Genomic DNA, 20,015 nt, shown 5'->3' with positions numbered 1-20,015 from the left:
AAGTGGCTAAGCGTGTCGGTGAGGACGCGGGAGCGTAAACTGGTGCAGTTGCTTGAGAAAGGAGTCTGGCGGTTTCACATGAAGGTAAACACACGCCTTCTGTGTGACCCAGCCATCCCACTCCTAGATATTTACTCAAGAGAAGTGAAAACATGTCCACCGAAAGAATGTATTTTTATACAAACGGACCAGTTAGTCATAACAGCTAAAATCTGGGAACAGCCCGAATATCCAGGATGAGTTGGTGGATAAACATTATCATATGGTGTATTCCTACAGTAGAAAAGTACCCAGTAGTAGAAAGGAATGAAGTCCGTGGTGATACGCCACACCACAATGAATCTGAGAAACGGAAGGCTACCCAGTGCATAGCTCCATTTGTCTGAAGTTTTAGAGGAGGCAGAACCAGTGGTGACAGAAAACAAGAGCCAGGATCGTCTGGAGCAGGAGGCAGGAAGGACGCTGTTTGCAGGGGGCCAGAGGGAACCGTGGGGAACTTTCTAGATCTTAATCAAGGTAGGGGTCACTCCTTTGCATGGGACAAAACTCAGGCAAGTACACACTTAAGATGCTTGTGTTTCATTGTATGTAAGTTATACTTCAGCACAATTGAGGAGAAAGAATGAGAAGCCCCCTGGGAGGGGAGATGGACTGGGGAAGATGTCTTGAACAGAGGGGAAACTTCAGGGTCTGCACCCAGTCGACTGAGTATAGATGGAGAGCCAAAGCTTAATGATTTGAGAAGGAAATTCATATTCTAAAATATAAGAAAGATGCTAAAGTTCATCTTTAAAAGATTAGTATGAATACATGAAAGTTATTTTTAAACTTTATTTTAAACTTAAGAAAGATGGTGTGCTGGTAACATTGTTTAGAGGTCAGGAGAGAACGTGTGCAGGAGTCACGAGCCTGCTTCTTTTCTCTCCGCTCTGCCCACGCCCAGTACGTAGATTCCACCGACCTGGAGCACAGCACCTTGCAAGAGGAGCCGGTGCGCTACCACGAGGCCTGGCAGAAGCTCTGCAGCGCTCAGTAAGCAGAACTCTCTACCTTTGCTTTCAGGGGCTCGAGGTGTGCCTTCATGAAGACAGTGTGTGCTCTCTCGTGGGGACAGATGATCTGATTGTTTAAATGTCTTTTAATTGTTGAAAGGGCTACACCCTGGAGGACTGAAGCCTCACAAAAAGATAGCTTATCAATTTTTTAAAAAGATGTTTTTGATGTGGACCATTTTAAAGTGTTTGTGTTGCAGTATGGCTGTTTTTATGTTTTGGTGTTTTGGCCACAAGGCATCTGGGGATCGTGGCTCCCTGACCAGGGATCAGACCTGTCCCCGCTGCGTTGGAAGGTGAAGTGTTCACCACTGGACCACCGAGGAAGTTCCACAGCTTATTAGTGTAGTTATTATGAAGCAGCCTACTTCTAACTTCACTGATAATGTTTACTGTATGCATCTTTAGATGAGACTGTTTTTAATTAAAAAAAAAAAATCCCTTCTGGTGCCTCGAGTCTTATGAGAGCTCAGTCTCCCAGCCAAGGGTTGAACCCAGGCCGTAGCAGTGGAAGTGCCAAATCCGAACCACTAGACCACCAGGGGATTCTCTGGATGAGGCTTATAAAAGGTTTTTCATTCAGACCATTTGATGAGGGTCCATCAGTAGAATTTCATAAATAGGGTTTTTTTTCTTTTTTTTTTTTTCTGGCAGCTATTATCTAATATAACAGTAAAAAAAATCAGTAAGAATTTCTGGTTCCCTAGATAAGTTGAATGTTACAGAGCCATACAGCTATGGTTAGTGTGGCGCTGACTGACCAGGAAAGGCCCCCTTCCTACTTGGGGGAGCCGAGGGGTTTAAAAAAAAAAAAAATTGCAAACCTAGGGAAGAATCCCTGCCTGGGACAAATACTGTGCAGTAGTGACATTACAGTTACATATGCCATCTTTTTTTTCCTGGTTATAAGCATTTTCTTGATGTTACTAAGAAGGAGAGTGGATGCTTTTATGTGCATTTTCCAAGTCCATAGTGCTTCTATACAAGTCATGGGCAGGGTTGAAATCACAGTCCTCAGAGCTGGAGTGACTTCAGGGTGTCAGTGTCTTGGAAGTGACCCCTCGGGTGGTTTCCGGGAGCTGGACTTGGTGGAAAGGGGCTGCCTGTGGTGTGCTTTCTTGCACAGTGGCGTGCTGGTTCCAGGAGGATTTGGTGTCCGAGGGACTGAAGGAAAAATCCAAGCCATCTCCTGGGCTCGGAAACAGAAGAAGCCTTTTTTGGGTAAGGAGTAGGAAAGACAAGAAAAAGTGCCCCGTGAGCCTGTAAATAAACAGAGATTATCAAAATCAAACATAAATGCTGTCTCTCCAGATAGCAGCTCAAGTAGAAGCCTTTGGGTTCTGTTTTTGAGAAATCTAAACTCCTTTTTAAAATGAACATTTAAAACTTGAGCTCCATGTCATTGTTATGGACTTCTGAGAGAATGAAATAGCAATTAGGAAATCTTGTCCATTTACTGAAACCAGCTGTTTGGCAGGACATGTGAGACTGGGTTTTATATCCTTGTTTGGAACACCAGCTGTCTAATTGGGGAGAGTGATTTTGGATGCTTCCTGGTGCTGTAAATTTCAGTCATATTCAGCATGATCCATTTTAAGTGGGAACTTAATGAGAGAGGATAAGAAAACTTGAATTTTAAAGTGCTGAAGAGAATATTATTTCTAAGATCACATGACTCTAAAACCTGAAATCTTCATATACACTTAAACCCCATGTTTGAAATCTGTTATAGATAAAACATAGCAGGGGGTTGCGTGTTTATAGCAGAAAATTATGAATGTTTGTCATTGGAATTCTGTGAACAGTCAGCATGCCGCATCCACGCAGGCGGGTTGGAAGTATGGGGACTCCCTTTTCAATGGAGTTTCATTTGCTTTCCCTCTATCTGGAAGGTGTGTGCTTAGGAATGCAGTTGGCAGTGGTTGAATTTTCAAGAAATGTGCTGGGATGGCAAGGTAAGTGTCTACTTGTGTTAAATTCTCACTGGAATGTTCCTGGTGCCTGTTGGGCAGTGGGGGCCATGGAGGCCAGGCTTGGTTTCCCAGTATCTCACAGCCACCGCGAAGGGAAGCTGCTGAATGTATCAACAGAAAACACTCTGCCCTCCTCCAGGGGAACCACTAGCCACTGGAGGAGGGAGCATGGTGAGCTGCCCGCCTCTGTCCTTGCACCTTTCTCTGGAGATGCCCACACTCCCGTCACCATGGCTGTAGACCCTGAACTGGCACACGGCAAGGAAACCAACTCTGGCCAGTGTGAGCCTGTGCAAATATTATGAACTTGACCTGGCCTCAAATTTTGCCCTTCTTTTTTTTTAAATTTGGCTGCTCCAGGTCTTAGGGAATTCCCAGGTGACTCAGTGGTAAAGAACCCCCCTGCTAATTGGGAGATGCAGATTTGATCCCTGGGTCAGGAAGATCCCCTGGAGGAGGAAATGGCAACCCACTCCAGTATTCTTGCCTGGAAAATCCCATGGACAGAGGAGCCTGGGGGGCTACAGTCGATGGGGTTGCAAGAGTCGGACACGGCTGAGCACGCATGCATGCCTAGTTGCCGTAGGCGGGATCTTTAGTTGCGTGTGTGGGATCTAGTTCCCTGACCAGGGATCAAACCCGGGTTCCCTGCACTGGGAGTGTGGAGTCTTTACCACTGAGCCACCAGGGAAGTCCCTTTATCACTGTGGGTGATCTTAGCCTTTCTGAACCTCTGTCTCTCCTGTAAAATGGAGGTGGTAGTGGTAACCTGCTTCACTTGGTTGTGGGAGCTGAGTGAAATGCCACCTGTAAATAGGCCCAGCACAGCGCCTGGCGATAGGAAGCGCTCCCTAACGCTGGCCCGGTTACACTGACTGTGTTGCTGCTTCCAGACCACCCGGAACTCAGTGGCTTCCAGCAGTGGCTTCCTGTTTCTCAGGGCTCTGTGGTTTGAGTGGACTCGTGTGTGGTTTCCTGCTCAGTGTGTGCTGTGTCTCAACTCAGCCTGCCCTACTTTCAACTCTGCCCGGCAGAGGCAGAGGGACAGTCTCATTGTCCACCAGTTCAGCCGAGCTTCCTCAGGGCGTGGCGACCACCTGGCCTGCTGTGTAGGCCCTTACCAAGTGTCCCATGGCTGAGCCATCATCGGAGGGAGGAGGGGACCACACGTGGTGTGAATCCTGGGGCACAGTGATCCCATCGCAGCCACCAGACCCTTACATGTTCTAAGCAGAATCAGCAAAGTGACCTGAGGAATAGAACACAGCCTGGCTTTACCAAATACGAGGGGTTCCCAGGGGCCAGCTCGCTGTCACAGATTTTCACAGGAACCCTGAGGAGGCAGCGGCTCGGTTCTGTAGGCAGCACGGCCTGGTGCTGGCTTCTGAGCTCTGTCCTACCACCTACCACTCTAGGTGGCCCTCGGGCGCCCTGCACCCCTGCACAGCCATCACCTCCTGCTGCTGCACCCACCGGGGTCCCCAGGTGGGTGGGTGACCTGGAGATGAGCTTCCCTGCATCTGAGACCTGGCCCCAGGGTAGGCCCCGGAGGGGGATGAAAGCTCACAGATGCACAGAAAGAGCAAGCAGACAGACAGTGCCGGGTGCCGGGGACTGGGTTCTTCCTATTTTAGTCTTCAGTGCTTTCCCTTATAGTCAGATGGTAAATTCAGTAAAGGATAGAAAGGATATTTGGGTTTTGAAATCAAATTTTTGATTTAGCTCTTGAGTCAGGCAGTTGGGTAGTACAATGTGTAAGATGCTGAGGAAGAAAGAAACATAGAAGAAACAGTATTTGCACATCAAGGAGAGATCCTGGGAGAGAGAGACAGTCTAGGAGCCATCAAACGGATGCACTATCTGAGTAAAGGTTATCAGGTTATGCCACTGATTTGATTTTGCCATTTTGTACAGCTTGACTTCCCAGAGAGTTACAGATACAATGGGAAACAATTCCCCTTTGTTGAGTGCCCTTGTATCTTGAGAATGTTATCCCTGGTTTTGGTTCTCATCACTGAATAACTAAGCTGAGGAGGGAATTTGTGACTTAGAGCTTAGGAATGAAACTGTTAAATAATCCGTTTGGTTGTACCTATTTTTGTAACAAAAGTATTTTGGCTTTTTAGATGCCAATTCTACAGAGTTTGACCCCAACACCAATCATCCCGTGGTGAGTCCCGTGTCTGGAAGAGTGTGGAAGGGATGTTACGAGTGTGATTGAGGGCTGGAGACGGGAAACAAGACCACTGGGTTCATTCTGGAGGACCCTGTTGCAGATGTCCCAGCTAGGAAGGAAGAACTTTCTGTTTTCATCACGTGGTTTTTCACTATTCTTCGCAGTTAGCCACAGGAAGTTTTTAAGACAGGTGCCACTTCAGCCAACTGGGGGTGGCAGTAGGGGTTCCTGATTAAGTAATTCCCAGGAACGCTCTAGAACAATATTGACACGAAACACTTACGTGGGCACTTATTACATACCAGGCACTTGCTCACTTCTCTGTATCACTTAATCCCCAGCAACCCCGAGAGAAGGCCGTCTTAGTAAAGAACTGCTGGAACTTAGGACTGATTGTCTGACATGGGCCCAAGCCCCAGGAGGCTGGCATTCCTCGTGTTAAATCTCCCATCAGAAGAATGTGGTTCATGGGGGGCAGACAGTGCCTTCATTCGTCACTGAATCCCCAGCCCAGGCGTGACAGGGAGAAAAGAGCAAAGATTTTGAGACGTGGAACCTCAGGGAGGTGGGGGAGCCCAGAAAAGGTCCTCTTAGTCCCGCAGACATTCGCCAAGCTCCTCCCGGTTCCTGGCCAGCCCTATAAGAGCATCCCTTTCCTTCGAGCAGCTGTCAGTCTAGTGGAGGAGACGTATGATAACACGTCTGGTCTCGTGTCCACGCTACTGTGTCAGTCTTTATTAGAACAGGCCCTTGGGGTCCAAAGGACCAGGGCAGGAATGGCCAGGGCAGGGGGCAGCAATGTCCAGTCCTGCGACTCAGGAGGACAGGCTGAAGGGTGAAACACTCAGCCAGAATAGGTTTAAGAATGGCCATTAGGATACATTTTCCTCTGACAAGCATCTCTTCTAAGGAAAGGCTGGACCTCCTTGCAGGCTCTCTTCACTCAGTGCGGGCGGTCTGTCTCCTAACTGAGGCAGGGTTTGGTAGCACATGTTTGTTTTTGGAACATCTCCAGGTCATAGACATGCCGGAACACAACCCTGGCCAGATGGGTGGAACCATGCGGCTGGGCAAGAGGAGAACTCTGTTCCAGACCAAGAACTCTGTCATGAGTAAGAGCGGCCTCCCTCCAGCCCAGCCTGCCGGACGCACGTCCCGGTGCTACAGCCAGGCCGGCATTTACAGCTTTGTTCTTACTTTGGAAGTTCTTTACTTCTTTCCCAGTGACACTCCTTAGGATGCACTGTAATAGCCTAAGTTAGCACCATGCTCGTAGGTCACAGGCAGTACAGCTGGGGGTCTGGGGGAACTTTGGGTGTGGACCACTCACCAGAATGAGTCCTTTAGGGGAAATCCATGGCAGTCTTACTTCCCGGTCTTATTAGGTCAAAGTGGATAAAACTGCTGATGTCGAGCACTTAAATGGCAGATGTCGAGCACTTATCTTACAGAAATGGCAGTTTCACCTGGTTCAACCTAAACAGATTTTATTCTAGACGTACTAACATAATGTGAGCTTCCCTGGTGGCTCAGTGGTAAAGGATCTGCCTGCCAGCGCAAGAGACGTGGGTTCAGTCCCTGGGTCGGGAGGATCCCTTGAAGGCAATGGCAATCCACTCCAGTATTCTTGCCTGGAAAATCCCATGGACAGAGGAGCCTGGCTGGCTCTGTGGGGTTGCAGAGTTGGACATGACTTAGTGACAAACAGCAGCAATAACTAACATCTGCTAAAGATTTAGGGGAAATTTAAGATATTTAGGAATTTACTAGATTAGATTTGCTTTTTCTTCCACTGGGGAAACTCTGCCACTGTTGGCAGAGCACCTATACATCTGTCCGGTGTTCGGAGGCTGCGTAATTTGAGTCACTTGAGTAGGTGGTCATCCAGTCCTCTGGCTCTAAGCTCCTGTGGTTTGGGGGGTCTCACTTGGCTCTGGGAATTCACCTGTGGGCAAATGCCACTCTTGTTCCCGGGGAACAGCAGGCGCTGGGTAACCTTAGCGGCTCTGACTTAACCCCGGTGTCTCTGTAGTCACGTGTGAGGGATGGTGGTAAAAGTCCATTTCTGTTAGTTTTTCTTAGTTGCAAAGAATCAAAAGCCCAAGAATCTGAATTGTGCTCCTAGAGCAGGCAGTGGGGATGGGCAGCAAAGTCACAGAAATAACTTTCAAAGGGCCTGGCCGTGTAGATGAGAATAGGCAACCTGGGCGGCAGGATGTGGTGTGAATGGACGCCTTTGTGAAATCAGGGTCCTTCATGTCACGTGGGTTTTTTCCCAGGGAAACTCTACGGAGATCCAGATTACCTGGAAGAGAGGCACCGCCACAGGTTTGAGGTGAGGATGTGAGCTCTGTGACCTTTGACATTTTCTCCTTCCTGTTACTCTGGAAACACAGCTGAGAGCCCAGCAAAACTGTTCTTCATGCTTCACAGGTGAATCCAGTCTTGAAAAAGTGTTTGGAGGAGCAAGGCTTGAAGTTCGTTGGCCAAGATGTTGAAGGAGAGAGAATGGAAATAGTGGAGTTGGAAGGTGCTTGCTTGGGTGGTTGTGTTTAGTGGGAAACAGGTTTTCTTGGCATGTGGGAAAAACACAGTAATATAAATTGTTGCCCTTGACCTCACCAGATCAGGCAGCCGTGCCGCCTGGGGAGGGGAGGGCTCTTGGGGACAAGGTTCTGGAGCCCTGGGGGACTCAGCCTCCCACCAAGGCCTTCCTTAGGCAGCCGCTTGACCTCTGGCTTCACGTTCTTGTTCTCCAGAATGAGAGCTCAGACTTGGTACCGGAGTCTAATCTCACGGGACCTGCAGGACTCAATCCTGCTCAAGTCAGGGAGCTGGGGTGTGGGGGTGAGAATCGGGGTGGCAGAACCTGCAGAGGAGGGGTCAACTTCATCTGCAGCTCAAGGGCATCACATCTCCTGTGCTTTGTGATTGCTTCTACCCAGGCTCCAGATAAGTTGTTTTCAGATGATTTTAGGGTCTGCAGAAACGTGGATCGTTCAAGATTTTTTCCCATCTTCCCACATGTAATGCGGACACACAGTGAAGCTGGCTCTTCTGTGCTTCTGTTTCAGATCATCCCTTTTTCGTTGGAGTGCAGTATCACCCTGAGTTTCTGTCCAGACCTATCAAGCCTTCCCCACCGTACTTTGGTCTCCTCCTAGCCTCCGTGGGGAGGCTCCCGCATTACCTCCAGAAAGGCTGCAGGCTCTCGCCCAGGTGAGGTCGCGCTCCCCTAGTCCCTTGGGAGGTCACTGATTTCTTACAGAGAGCCGTCCCCACACCATCGATGATGAGCAAAGGACTGTGGAGCCTTGCTGGGACCCTGCTTCTCACGCTGACACACAAGCATCCTCTCCTTCCCTGGGGTTTTCTCAGGCTGCTTCTGTGCCGCCCCTGGCCTTGCCCCCCGGCATGGTGGCCATGTCCCCCTCTCCAGCGCCTGGGCTCCAGGATCCCATCTCGGGCCCTGTGGCCCGTGGGGAACTGTGTTTTTTTTCACGGGGAGGTGGGGGGGGTTGCCTTGGCCACAGCCTGGGGGGATTTCATGCGCCACTGCTGTGTTGGTTGGGAACAACCCTGTCTTGGTGGGTCTCTAACCATCATGACTGAGATATAAAGCGAATGTATATCTTTCATAACAAGAAGAAAATCCTCCTGCAGCTTTCTGCTAAATATATAATGTCTTTGATTTCTGCTGCAAGCAGACAAACATCCCTTTGTGGGTGCCGTGGTGGCTGCAGAATCAGGGAAGTAAAGCAAGTGTTTGGTGGAAGCCGATGAATAAACTATCTGAATTCTACAGGGACACCTACAGTGACAGAAGTGGGAGCAGCTCCCCTGACTCTGAAATCACTGAACTGAAGTTTCCGTCAATAAATCACGACTGATGGCAACGTAAGTGATACTTTGAAACTTGTTTTGTTTTAAATGGTGGTGACACCAGAATTGTAAGAGCATCATGAAAGTTTAGTGCTGAAAGATTGTATCTGCCAGAGGATACAAGTGGTCAGGTCATGGTGAGCATCCAAAGGGTGAGGACCCGGCCCCCCACAGTTAGAGTACATCTACCCGCCCTGCTCTGGGGACTCCACTGGGGCGACACCAGGCATGGGGCAGTTGTCGTCTGGCTGATTGCTCCTTTCAGGTGCTGATCTGACCTAACCTGGGGGAACTGGATTCTTAGAGCCATGGTATTTCATGTAGCCATAAACTTGGAGATCTTGAAGGAGGTGACAGGCGTGGCAGTATGCTGTCATTTCTGCAGACCCTCAAGTTTTCACCAGGAAGTGCTTTAAAACCAATACATACAACACTTTCGTGTTGCTTGCTTATTCTGGAAATAAATTAAAATCAGAGCAGTTATTGAACAACTTGGAATATTTGTCTTTTGTGACCCTTTGGAAAATTTATAAAGTGCAGTAACTGTGGGCAGCTGCCAAGAATTGTCTAAAATCCCATGAAGCTAACTGCATGAACGCTCGGCAGAAATACCTGCTCAGAAGGGGGCTGGGGTGTCAGCCGGGTGTCTGGGGGGTCTAAAGGAGAACCAGGGGTGTGCGGGGGCTCCCACCATAGGGAAGCTGAGGTCCTGCCTCAGGCATGGGAAGCTGCCTTCCCCACCCGGGGACCTTTCCACCGGCAGGCATGGTCTCATGGGCACGCAGTCATGCTGAGCAGCTGCTTGGCCTGTGATGACCGTAGCCACGTGGGCAGGCGTGAGAAGGAGGTCTGAATTGGGGGTGGGGGTGGGGGGTAGTTGGTTGCCTTCTCTGCCGGGTGAGCATTTAGCACTCATGTATTCATTAATCTTCACCAGATATTGCTGTAGGCAATCTGATAGTCTAAGTAACTGCCCTGGAAAGAAAGGAACCTTTGTAACGGTACAGGGGCAGATGCTTGGTCAGTTACATGGAGTTTCTAACTGCCGCCCCAAGTGGAGATCCCCTGTGAGTGGCACCGTGAGGAGACTGGCACGCTGGAAAACACTGCTTGTGTTGGGGCAGAGGTGGCGTCCATGTGATTCTGTAGGGATCTGAAATTTAGCTTCTCGTGATTCGAGTTAGGCTCCTAATACTGGTCCTCAGTGAAAACCAGGCAGTTTAACACAGCAGCTGACAACAAATTCTCAGTTTTCTATTTTAACATGCATCCTATAATTAATTGCTCATTTTTTTTTTTTTTTAAACAGGGATAATTCTTGAAGAGAGCCTTTGGACTTCAGGAATTTACAGCTTTGATTTTACACTCAGCTTTTGACACTTCCTTTAAATTATGTTTTTATTAAGATTATTTTATTATGGGGGAGGGATCCAGGGAGACTGTGACTTGATGTCCTGCTGTGTGGACCAGCTCCCGCACGGGTGTCCGCGCTCTCCTCTGTGGTCCTCCAGCCTCGGACGAGGGGCAGGACGTCGGGGCCGATCGGGTGAGGGCCGGGCACCGGGGCAGCCCGCGGCCACGGAGCTTCTGCGGCCGCCCTGCATCACTGTGGCTTCGCGTGTGCAGCTGTTCCTTCCCTGGGGGCCCTTATAAGAGGTGTGCCATGCGGTCTAGTGGGCATGAGGGGTGAGTCCAGCTGTGGTCATTACCTGGTGCCAGAACCCAAGGGCACCCCTTGCCACGAGGAAGAGGGAAACCAGAGACAGAGGGTCGGCTCCGTTCTGCGCCAGGGATTCTCTGTGGCAACCATGGCTGGGATTTGCTCAGGACCGTCAGTTTGGCATCACATGAGACGGCAAGAACTCTGTCTCCCTGAAGTCTGAGTGTGTTGAATCCCTGTCCTCTGGCCGCGAGTTCCCTCCGGAATCACTCCTTGCATCAAGGGGTCACTTAACAAAGAACAAAGGATCTTTACGGAACACTCCCTCTAAACCCCTCTCTTATGTAGACAGCTTTGCTCAAGGGGACTGTCTCCTTCCAGAATGGTGTTACTCCGGTTGGAATGCAATATGAAAAGCTATTTTCTTAATGTGGTGTAACGACAGGCTGAGCTGCGTGCCTGTTATATCCTGGCTGGACTTGGTGTATACTCTAACTTAAATAAATAATGCAGAGCAAGAGACACACCTTGTCTGTCGTGCTCTTCATGTCACGGCCAGATGGGAGCCGTTGGAGCACAGTGCTGGCCACGTGTGACCCCTGAACTCGCTCAGTGCCAGGCTCTCCCCACAGGGAGCAGCCTGAGGTGGGGGATCTGATAGCTTTGTTTAAAAACTAAGAGAGGAGCCTAATAGGAACCAGAATTTCCCCAGAAGGCTTCAAATTTGGGTTCTCAGCATATAGACATTCAAGTATTTATGAAGGAGGCCAGTCCCTTTGATGGGTGTAGACCAGAAGCAGCCTGCCTGCCTCATCCGCCCTGGCCTTCTGAGTGCGGGTCATCGTCCTTTGGATTCTCTTCCAAAGTGAAAATCGAGACCCTGAATCCGTGCTCCTCGTGGCACGATGGTGACGCTGGGACCACCCACCCACCCTCTGGCTGCCGAGCACACTTGCTTGGGAGCTGGCTCCTCTGTATTGTGTCTGAGGCCGAGGCCCAGGGCTTAGACTGGGCTGCTTATCAGAGGTCTGTAGCCTTTGCTTGTTGACGTTTGAGAAGCCGGGGGTTGGGAGAAAAATGTTTCCCACCATTTGGCCCAGTTCCTTCATCAGGGAGACCCAGGAAGGAGGCAGGCTCCCGCTTGCCTTCCACCCGCTAGCCCAAGGCCACCGTTACGGCGGAGGCCTAGAAGGCTGTGTGGGAGCACCGCCCTCTGACCTAGGCCAACCCAGCTGCCTCTGTCTGTTGGCGAGTCTCACGGCCTCTTCACTTACAGAGGACTCCATACTGGTTTGGGAACTCTGAATGTGGCTGACTGGGTGAATTCTGACCTCTTCTCCGGTCTGTCTTCAGTTATTTTTATAAAAGCCAGTCCCCAGACTGAAGGCTCTGATGCCTCTTGGTGACAGCAGCTCCCTCCAACAGTGAGGACACGGTTGCAAAACCTCACGGGGTCAGCTGTGCCCCCGCTGCTTTGAGTGGGCCTCCACCAGCCAGTTAAGTGCGGGCTGCTTACGTAACCTAGAAACAGGACCACCAGAATGACTTTCTGGGGCCTGCCAAGCCCCGCTAGCCTTTCACCCCGGAGACAGGATGGTACCAGGGCCGCGGGCTGTAGTGGAGATGGCACAGGAGGGTTGCCTTCACGCCTGGCATGGGCCACCCAGTGCCCAGGACTTCTTGGGGAGGGAGCTGGGCCCACTCCCTGTCCTCCTCTTCATCCCTGGTGATCTGGGCAGGGTCTGTCTTCATGGAGCAACCCTGAGTGCTGTGGTGCTTTGCTTTTGATGAGATGGAAGACTTTGAACCTAAGCATGGCATGGTCAGACATTGGCTTTGCGGAGTCCCCGGCTCTGCTGGTAGAGATGGCAGGGGAAACAGCCAGAGCAGGAATCCTCTCTGGTGGCTGGAGGGTGCATGGAGAAGTCAGACGTCTCCTTCCTGTGCAGGTGCTGGAGAGAATCAGGACCAGCTGCCCTGTCTATTGTCCTGTAGATTTGCCCTAAGATACCTGGTCTTCAGGGCTTCCCTGGCAGCTCAGCTGGTAAAGAATCTGCCTGCAATGCAGGAGACCTGGGTTTTATCCCTGAGCTGGGAAGATTCCCTGGAGGAGGGGATGGCAACCCACTCCAGTATTCTTACCTGGAGAATCCCCATGGACAGAGGAGCCTGGCAGGAGCCCTACAGTCCATGGGGTCGCAGAGTCAGACACGACTGAGCAACTGAGCACAGCACCCGGTCTCCAAGCTGAGATGGACTGGACCCCAAACATCCAGGCTCCTTCCCTCACAGCTCTCTGTGGGAAGGAGCCCAGGGCTGGCTCAGTCTCTTGGACAGAGGTGGGCTGGGCATGGGACTCATGACCAAGTTGCAACCAACCAGCCAAATGTTCTAGAAAGAACCATTCTGGCCTGGGTGCATGTAATTTATTAAAGAGCTTTTAGTCCCAAATCCCAGCAAGCCAGGGGAGGGGCTGCAGGGTGGTCTGTCAGCTGGAACAGTTAGCCACGTGCCATCTGCAGAGGGGCTTTCCCAAGATGAATCCTTTTCTGGCCCTGCCTAGCCGTTGGGAGTTCAGGGACCCCAGCCTGAGCTACACGAGCCCTTCAGGGAGAAGGACAGTCCCTGCCAGCCCAGCCAAGGGAGTGCACTGGCCCAGTTCTTTCTGAAAGTAAGGCCCCCTGGGGTGGGATTTTGGGGGGAGGGCTCGTGCTTAGAGCAGTTTCTTAGCTACACAGCCCAGGGTCTGCTCAGGACTGACACCACGTGGGGACCAGCCTGTGTGCACGGTGTCGTAGGAGCCAGGAAGTGCAGTGTTCCTGTCCACCTCTGAGCAGCCCAGACTGGTTTTATTGGGGGCAACGTAGGGTCAAGCAGGAAAGCCCCACATGTTCCAGGTGGGGCACTGGGCCCTCACAGGACGCAGCAGGTGCAGGAGACGGGCCTGTGCTGCTGCTGCTGCAGTTGCTGCTGGAGCTGTTCCTTCTCGGCCGTCAGCGCCTGCAGCCTCTCCTCCAGCTTGCTCAGCTCAGCCATCCACTTCTGAGGGGACACGGGAGAAGCCAGGTCTGAGCTGAGGACGGCTGAGACCCGGGGCTGAACTGATGGGAGGGAGGCGAGGCCCAGAGAGCCTGGAAGTGGTCGTGGGGTGGGGGGGTGCCTGCTCCAGGCCACTGGGCACCACCCTGGGCCTGGTCGGTGGAGAAGCCAGGTTCCCTGACCAAGCAGCCCTGGGGTCTTGGGCAAAGTCCTGCCAACTTCCCAGACCCTGGGGTGACTCGCCCTCTGCAGCCTCTCGCCCTGTCCTGTCAGCCCTCGCCCTCCTCTGTTTTTGTGTCACCTGATGTTCCCCTCTTGAGAAAGCTTTTCTCTGGGGCTGCGTCCAGCACTCACTTAGGCACTCACTCCCAGCTTAAGGACCTCCCCCAAGTGCAGTACACAGTTCTTGGGTTTGTCTTAAAGCTTTGACACTGTTCTCCCTGCTCCTCCAGTTACACTGCAGAGGAATCTGGGATGCAGCGGGCTTATTGCTCCCCGTGGGAGCACTGGTGGGAAACCCGATGACCCCAGGCCTGCCTGGTGAATGGCTGAGGGGCCCCCTCCCCGCCCAGCCGGGGCCTGGGCCACCCACCTGCCTGCACCACTCCTGGATGGCGCGCACGGACAGCGGGCCCTGGATGCTCCCGTCCCGCCGCAGGAACACCTCCCCCTGGTCGGTCTCATAGAGCTGCGGCTCAGCCTGGGCCTTGGGAGCCTGCACGCTCAGGCGGATCACCTTGGGAAGGGCAACGGCAGCTCTGCTGGCGCCGCACAGGACAGCGTGCGGCCCCCGCCCCGCCCCGCCTGGCGTCGGCCCTGCCTCGCTGGCTCCCGGGCAGCCTGGGGGCAGGGCTCACCTTGAGGGGGGTGTCGGTGGTGGAGGTGCTGACCACGGGGATGAAGGTGAGCCTGTAGGCGTCGGGGAAGACCTGGGGCTTGAAGCCCTGCAGGACGGAGTCCACCAGCAGGCGCACGCGGTCCTCGTCGCGGTGGCTGCAGCGGACGCCCTGCACCAGGCCGCTGTCCTCCACGCCCACCAGCAGGCTCCCGCCCTCGCTGTTGAGGAAGGCGCACACGTAGCGCCGCAAGTGGTGCTTGAAGGCCTGGCTCAGGTACTCGCCGCCGCCGCGCTTAAACTCCAGGTTGCGCGTCTCGTTGCCCAGGAAGGCGCCCTGGAAGAGGCGCTCCTGGCCCAGGATGCCCTGGTGCGCGATGGCGCTGTCTGAGCGCGTGCCGCTGGGCCAGCTGGGGGAGACTCCTTGCGGACCCAATGCCCGGGTGGGAAGGGGTCGGGCCGGCCTGGCTCGCGGAGGGCTGGAGCCCAGGACCAGACCGGGGCTGGGGCCACTCTCCTCTTCCTGCTGGAGTGGGGGTGGGGGCAAGAGCAGGGTGTATGCTCCTGGCAAGAGTTAGGAGCCAACCCGGAGGGACAGGCGGCCAGAACCCCCATCTCCCTCTTCTCCTCCAACCCCCGCCCCCGGGGCCCAGCCCACACAGGGCATCCTGATGCCCCTCCCGGTCGGAGGGGCCTAATTCTGCCCATCGTGCCGGGGCCAATGTGGGAAACCCTGTGGGTCGAGGGTCTGAAGCAGCCAGTGCTCCGGCCTCTTCCCAGGTGAACCATGGGAGGCTTGTGGGGGAGGAGCTCTCTTTTCCAGCGGGAGCTGGGACACCTGCAGCTGCTCTCTGCCCTCGGGTTTTGCATCGGCCTAGGAGACACAGGGTTGGATCATTCTGGAAGATGCCTCAGCGCCCTGAGGTCCCCTGTGACACAGCTGCAGGTCTCTGAATTGAGAGGGCCTCCCAAAGATCCCACCCCTTTCCTAGTCTCCCTGAAAGCCTGGTTGATCCGGGCCTGAATCCCTCCCATCCTTGGGCCTTCCTGAGTCCCTTCCGCGGTTTCTGCTGTGTGAGGGCTCCAGGAGCAGCCTGCTCAGGGCCGCTGCCCCGGTCTAGGTCTCACCGTCAGACTCCCTGCCTCCAGATCCTTGTCCTATCCATTCTCTCGCTGACCCCAGATACAAGTCCCGCAGTCACGCTGTGCTGAAAACCCTTCCCTGGTTCCCTGCTGCCTTTCAGCCTCCAAAAGCAGCTTCCAGGGTTGGGAGCTCAGTGCGGGCTGGGGTGGTGATGAGAGCCATTCCCAGCTGCCCTACCAGCAGCTCCCAGAGAAGACAAGCTTAGCAGAGACTTGAGAGCAGCCTCAGTGTCATATAAACGTGCCATCAGGCCACAGGTCTTGAAATGTAAGCCCATGTAGCTCTGCAACAGTTTAAATGTCATGGAGGCTTCATCCAGAAGGAAATTCAGTTCAAGAATTCAAAATTCAAGGAGGAGGAGAATTCAAGAAGTGAGTTGACTGTTCCCTCCTCTCCCACAAAAGCCCACTTTTTCTGGCACTGCTGTGGTCTCACAGCCCTGCCCTCCGGCCTGATTTTCTTCGTCAGTCCCCCCCCTGGGACAGCCACCAACCACCCTGCAAATGCCGCCACCCTCACCTGGGCTCCTGGTATGTGCCCCATCCCTCTGCTAGGGATGTCCTTTGATGGAGTCAGTCCCATTGCCTAAGCCCCAGCCTGGGTTTCACTCCCTGGGGAATCTGTCCTCAGAGATCAGTGAGGACCTTCCTGGGTCCTTCTCCAGTTTCAGGCTGCCTCCCCCTCCACCGCCCTGGAAGGGTCTGGCTCTGCTCATAGAAGCAGGGCTCCCCGAGGGCAGGGTCAAGCCCTACTCTCCACTGTGCTGCCCGCCGGAGCAGGTGTGTGTCAACTGAGTGGATGAACTTGGCCAAGGAGAAGGTCAGGACCCTTGTATATGCTTGGGCCTGGCTTGGCCGGACCCACTTGCTGGCTGTAGATGGACGCAGGGAGGGTCTGATACTCAGGCTTTCACTTGCTTCCAGGCTGGAGGCAAGCTCCAAGGGTCAGTGTCCCTCTGGGACCATGGTTATTTGAGTAGCAAGCCCCAGTTTGCCAATTTGTCCCCAGTTCCTCAAAGACACCCCTCACGCCCACCGGGCAAGGCCATCTACACTGAGGCCTCTCTCGAGGGAGGCTCTGGGGCTGGCGGCCCCCCTGCTGTGGGAAGCCTTGCTTACCTCTCGGTGGTTTGAAGGCTCCTGGCCCTCACCCAGCACCGGCTCCTTCCCGTGGGCCACCAGTTCCTTGATGATCTGGTGCTGCCCCCAGGCCGTGTGCAGGCGCTGGGGCAGGGAGGCCAGGGTGTCCTCGGGGGTGGCCACTTGCACCAGCGCGTAGGCCTGGCGTGGCCGCCGGACGACCTCAATGTGCTCTCGCGCCACCGGCAGTTCAAGACGCTCCAGGGCGTCTCTCAGCAGGCAGGTGAGGACCGGCACCGAGAACTGGGGGTTCAGGTGGCCCACGTAGAGAACATGCCTGCTGGGAGCTGCCTTGGCACCCGAGTCCTCAGGCCGGGGCTCTTCTGGGGGAAGCTCCAGCAGGGGCTGCTTGCCTGGGGGCTCCATGGCAGGGGTCGGGGGGTGCCTGTGTTTTGGTGGTCTCTTCCTGGGAGTCTCCAGAGGGGCCTCCCCTGGAGGGGCTTCTAGGATTCCTCACCACTGGCTGCTCCTCCCAGGGCCTGGGCTCTCAGCCTGGCCCAGGGCCTCCCAGGGGACTCGGGGAGGCCGAGGCTCCGGGGAGGTTCACAGATTGACAGGGGCTGAGGAGGGCCAGAGAGAGAGAGAGGGTGGGCAGAGAGCCAGCAGGAAGGGCCCTGCCCCCCACCCAAGGCCTAGGACAGGGAAGAGGGGAGTCAGAGCTGAGCCAGCGAACAGAGCGTGTGTGCCTGCCGCTCCATTTCCACAGAAGGGAAGACTGAGGCGGTACGACCAAAGAGGGGGAGAGGCAGAACTCAGGTCTCTGAGGGGCCCCCATATCCTGTCACTGGCCTCAGCGGGCCTGTCTTCCCTCAGGAAGTCCCAGGCTAGGGCGTTAACCCAGGGCTCTTGAGGATTAGTCACGGACCCCCTGGGCTTCTTGCCTGCTCTGAAGCTGGTGTGAGCCCAGCAGAGGCTCTGAAGGGGTCAGGCTGGGTCAGAGGGTTTAGAGAGAGGTTCTTATGCTTTGGGTACTCTGATGGAAGCTATGGCCCCTCACAGGACAACAGCGTTTGCATACATACATATAATCTGAGGAGGTTTGTCTCGACCAAATCCTCCGGTTTGGGTCCAGGGAGAGGAAGCGAGGAAGGGTCGGAGCTGGGCCCTTGGGTCCATCCCCCACCACCTCTCACTAGGCCAGGGACCTTGCTCCTGAGCTGTGCACACACCAGCCCCTCCACTCACCCACACACACCGAGCCTCCGGTCTCTGTGGCAGGTATGGCTGGCCTGCATCTTTTCAGATTGAATCCTTAAGGCAGTCAGGGTCTGGGGGCCACCACTGCTGGAGTGGGGACATTCATTTCCAGGGCAAACGGGAATAGGGGGAAGAGGAAGGCCTATGACCCTCATGTCCTGATGGTTCCTGGGGGAGCATGGGAGGTGCCAGCCCTCAGCTCCCACAGACCCCTGACCCCTGGCCAGCAGCTCCACAGGGCGCTTAGGGGCTTGGCTCAGGAGAGGGAGCCAGGGCTGTGGGAAGTGGGCGGGGCCTGTGCAGCTACCTCTGTGAGCTCAGGAGAGTCGACAATGCCTCCAGCAGGCAGGCTATGAAGAGGGGTCAGGAACACTTCTCCCTGACACCCCACCCCCACGTAGACAGATGTCCTGTGCAGCTTGGTGGGGGGCTCCTTCCGGACAGCTCCTAGAATCCAGGGGCTGAAGACACACTTCCTCCCTCTGCCAGGTCTCTCCAGGCCCTTGTGCCCACACTGGGCCTCACCTCCCACCTCAGTTACCAATCCCAGGCTCCCTGAGCAGGGATCAGAATGCAGTTGGTTCCAGGGCTGCAGAGATGGTTCCTGTCCTGAAGAGCCCTGAGAAATAGGTCAAGCACTGCCATCTCTTTTGAAGGACAGGGTTGTCACCTGCTGTTCAACAGGTACCAAGATTCGGGTGATACACGGTCTTCATTAATGCAGAAATCCGTTCTTGGGTGGGTGGGGGCTGTGATGGTGCTTTTCATGATGCAGATGTAGGCAGCACTTTCCCACTGCTTCTGCAAGCTCTGATGGGGTGCAGGGCGGAGGGTGGTGTCCAAGGGCAGGTGCAAAGGTTGACCTCCTCTTCTGAGCAGCCCGTTCTGAAGATGCTAATGAATTTTTGTTTCCCTGAGGGACTGAGGCAGAAGCTTGGGTGGGGAACCTGAGCGACTGTGGTGTGGGGGCAAGAAGAGGCTCCAGGCCCTGAGAGGTGGTACTGTGAGGCTCTGGGGAGGGACTCTGCAGCCAGTGCTGCCTGATCTCTGCAGTCATGCCGAGAGTTACGGGGTAACAGCTCTAAGCTCTCTGGGGTCCTCCTCTTCAGGCCTTTCTAGACTGCCATCATGAGCTGTCCTCACAGAAAGTGTACAAGGGGGGTGGGGGGTGGGGGCTGTGGCTGATTTAGGCTGTTAAGCCATGTTGAGTTAGGCAGAGACTGACAGAAGGTCAGGAGAGGTGCCCTGACAGATGAGACATGTACCAGAGAACAAACGTGAACACAACATCCTTCTCCAGGGGCCTCACTATCAACCAGCTGTTTGGCACGAAATTTCCCAGACGGATTTGAGTGCCAAATCTCTCCCCATTCTTACTGGAAATGTCTTTCAATGATTGTATTACTCTGTTAACCTTATGTGAGTTGAACATCAGTTCCATCTTTTTTTGGCCAGGGGGATAAAAACTGTCTTTCGTTGTAAGCACTAAATACATTTGCAAAATGATATTTTAAATACTGAAATGCACTGCAGTGTAACTGGGTTATTTACAGCACCCCAGGCTTTGTAGGAGCTAGGTGGTGGCGGACGTTGAGTTCAGTGTTATGGAACAAGCAGCTCCCTTCAGTCCTCTTAAGGATGTCTGTGATCTTACTGATAACCCTCCTGAGCACCGGAGGTAAAAGACTTCTTGAATTTAAATTTAAGAATGTGAGGTGGGCCCAAAGATGAGGGGCAGAGGGAGGCTGTAGATAGGGCTCTTCTCACATTATCTGGAGAGTGTCCACTGGGTGGCGCCCGTGGCTGGGATCCCTGACACCACAGAAAGCATGGATGTCTGAGCAAGCTGCCTAGGAACCCCAGCTGAGGGGTAGGGGTGGGGTGTGGGCAGGGACTGAGGTCAGCCTTATGCTGGAGA

General features: G+C 53.9%; 2 protein-coding genes across 4 annotated transcripts in view; one reads left to right on the top strand and one right to left on the bottom strand.

Annotated features, from left to right (window-relative positions):
• CTPS1 (CTP synthase 1) overlaps positions 1-11,202 on the top strand; it is a 30,761-nt gene extending 19,559 nt beyond the window's left edge. For 2 of the 3 annotated variants that reach the window (XM_068963931.1, XM_068963930.1), the window contains exons 10-19: positions 944-1,032; positions 2,179-2,273; positions 2,945-3,007; positions 5,152-5,195; positions 6,217-6,313; positions 7,481-7,536; positions 7,635-7,731; positions 8,276-8,420; positions 9,007-9,098; positions 10,393-11,202. In XM_068963931.1, coding sequence (XP_068820032.1) covers positions 944-1,032; positions 2,179-2,273; positions 2,945-3,007; positions 5,152-5,195; positions 6,217-6,313; positions 7,481-7,536; positions 7,635-7,731; positions 8,276-8,420; positions 9,007-9,091 — 771 coding nt within the window. In that variant the 3' untranslated portion in view covers positions 9,092-9,098; positions 10,393-11,202. Of the gene's footprint in view, positions 1-943; positions 1,033-2,178; positions 2,274-2,944; positions 3,008-5,151; positions 5,196-6,216; positions 6,314-7,480; positions 7,537-7,634; positions 7,732-8,275; positions 8,421-9,006; positions 9,099-10,392 lie in introns of those variants that run through there. The other variant, XR_011144407.1, reaches the window with a different exon arrangement.
• Positions 11,203-13,656: 2,454 nt separating this feature from the next.
• On the bottom strand, positions 13,657-17,266 carry SLFNL1 (schlafen like 1). The gene is made up of 4 exons (XM_068961874.1): positions 16,880-17,266; positions 14,640-15,140; positions 14,375-14,518; positions 13,657-13,785 (listed from the first exon to the last, which is right to left on the bottom strand). The coding sequence occupies exons 1-4, from the start codon at positions 17,264-17,266 to the stop codon at positions 13,657-13,659; spliced, it is 1,161 nt and encodes a 386-aa protein (XP_068817975.1).
• Positions 17,267-20,015: the final 2,749 nt, after the last annotated feature.

This window comes from Capricornis sumatraensis, chromosome 2, assembly GCF_032405125.1.
Source record: "Capricornis sumatraensis isolate serow.1 chromosome 2, serow.2, whole genome shotgun sequence".
Lineage (NCBI taxonomy): Eukaryota > Metazoa > Chordata > Mammalia > Artiodactyla > Bovidae > Capricornis > Capricornis sumatraensis.
Note: the sequence above shows the minus strand (reverse complement) of the source record. Positions and strands in the feature narration are given on the sequence as shown.

Coding starts and splice junctions, on each gene's coding strand:
- SLFNL1 (XM_068961874.1), bottom strand. CDS start 17,266: ATGGAGCCCCCAGGCAAGCAGCCCCTGCTGGAGCTTCCCCCAGAAGAG. Junction 14,519..14,639: donor CCACCGACACCCCCCTCAAG/GTGAGCCCTGCC, acceptor GCCCTTCCCAAG/GTGATCCGCCTGAGCGTGCA. Junction 13,786..14,374: donor TCCAGGAGTGGTGCAGGCAG/GTGGGTGGCCCA, acceptor GTGTCCCCTCAG/AAGTGGATGGCTGAGCTGAG.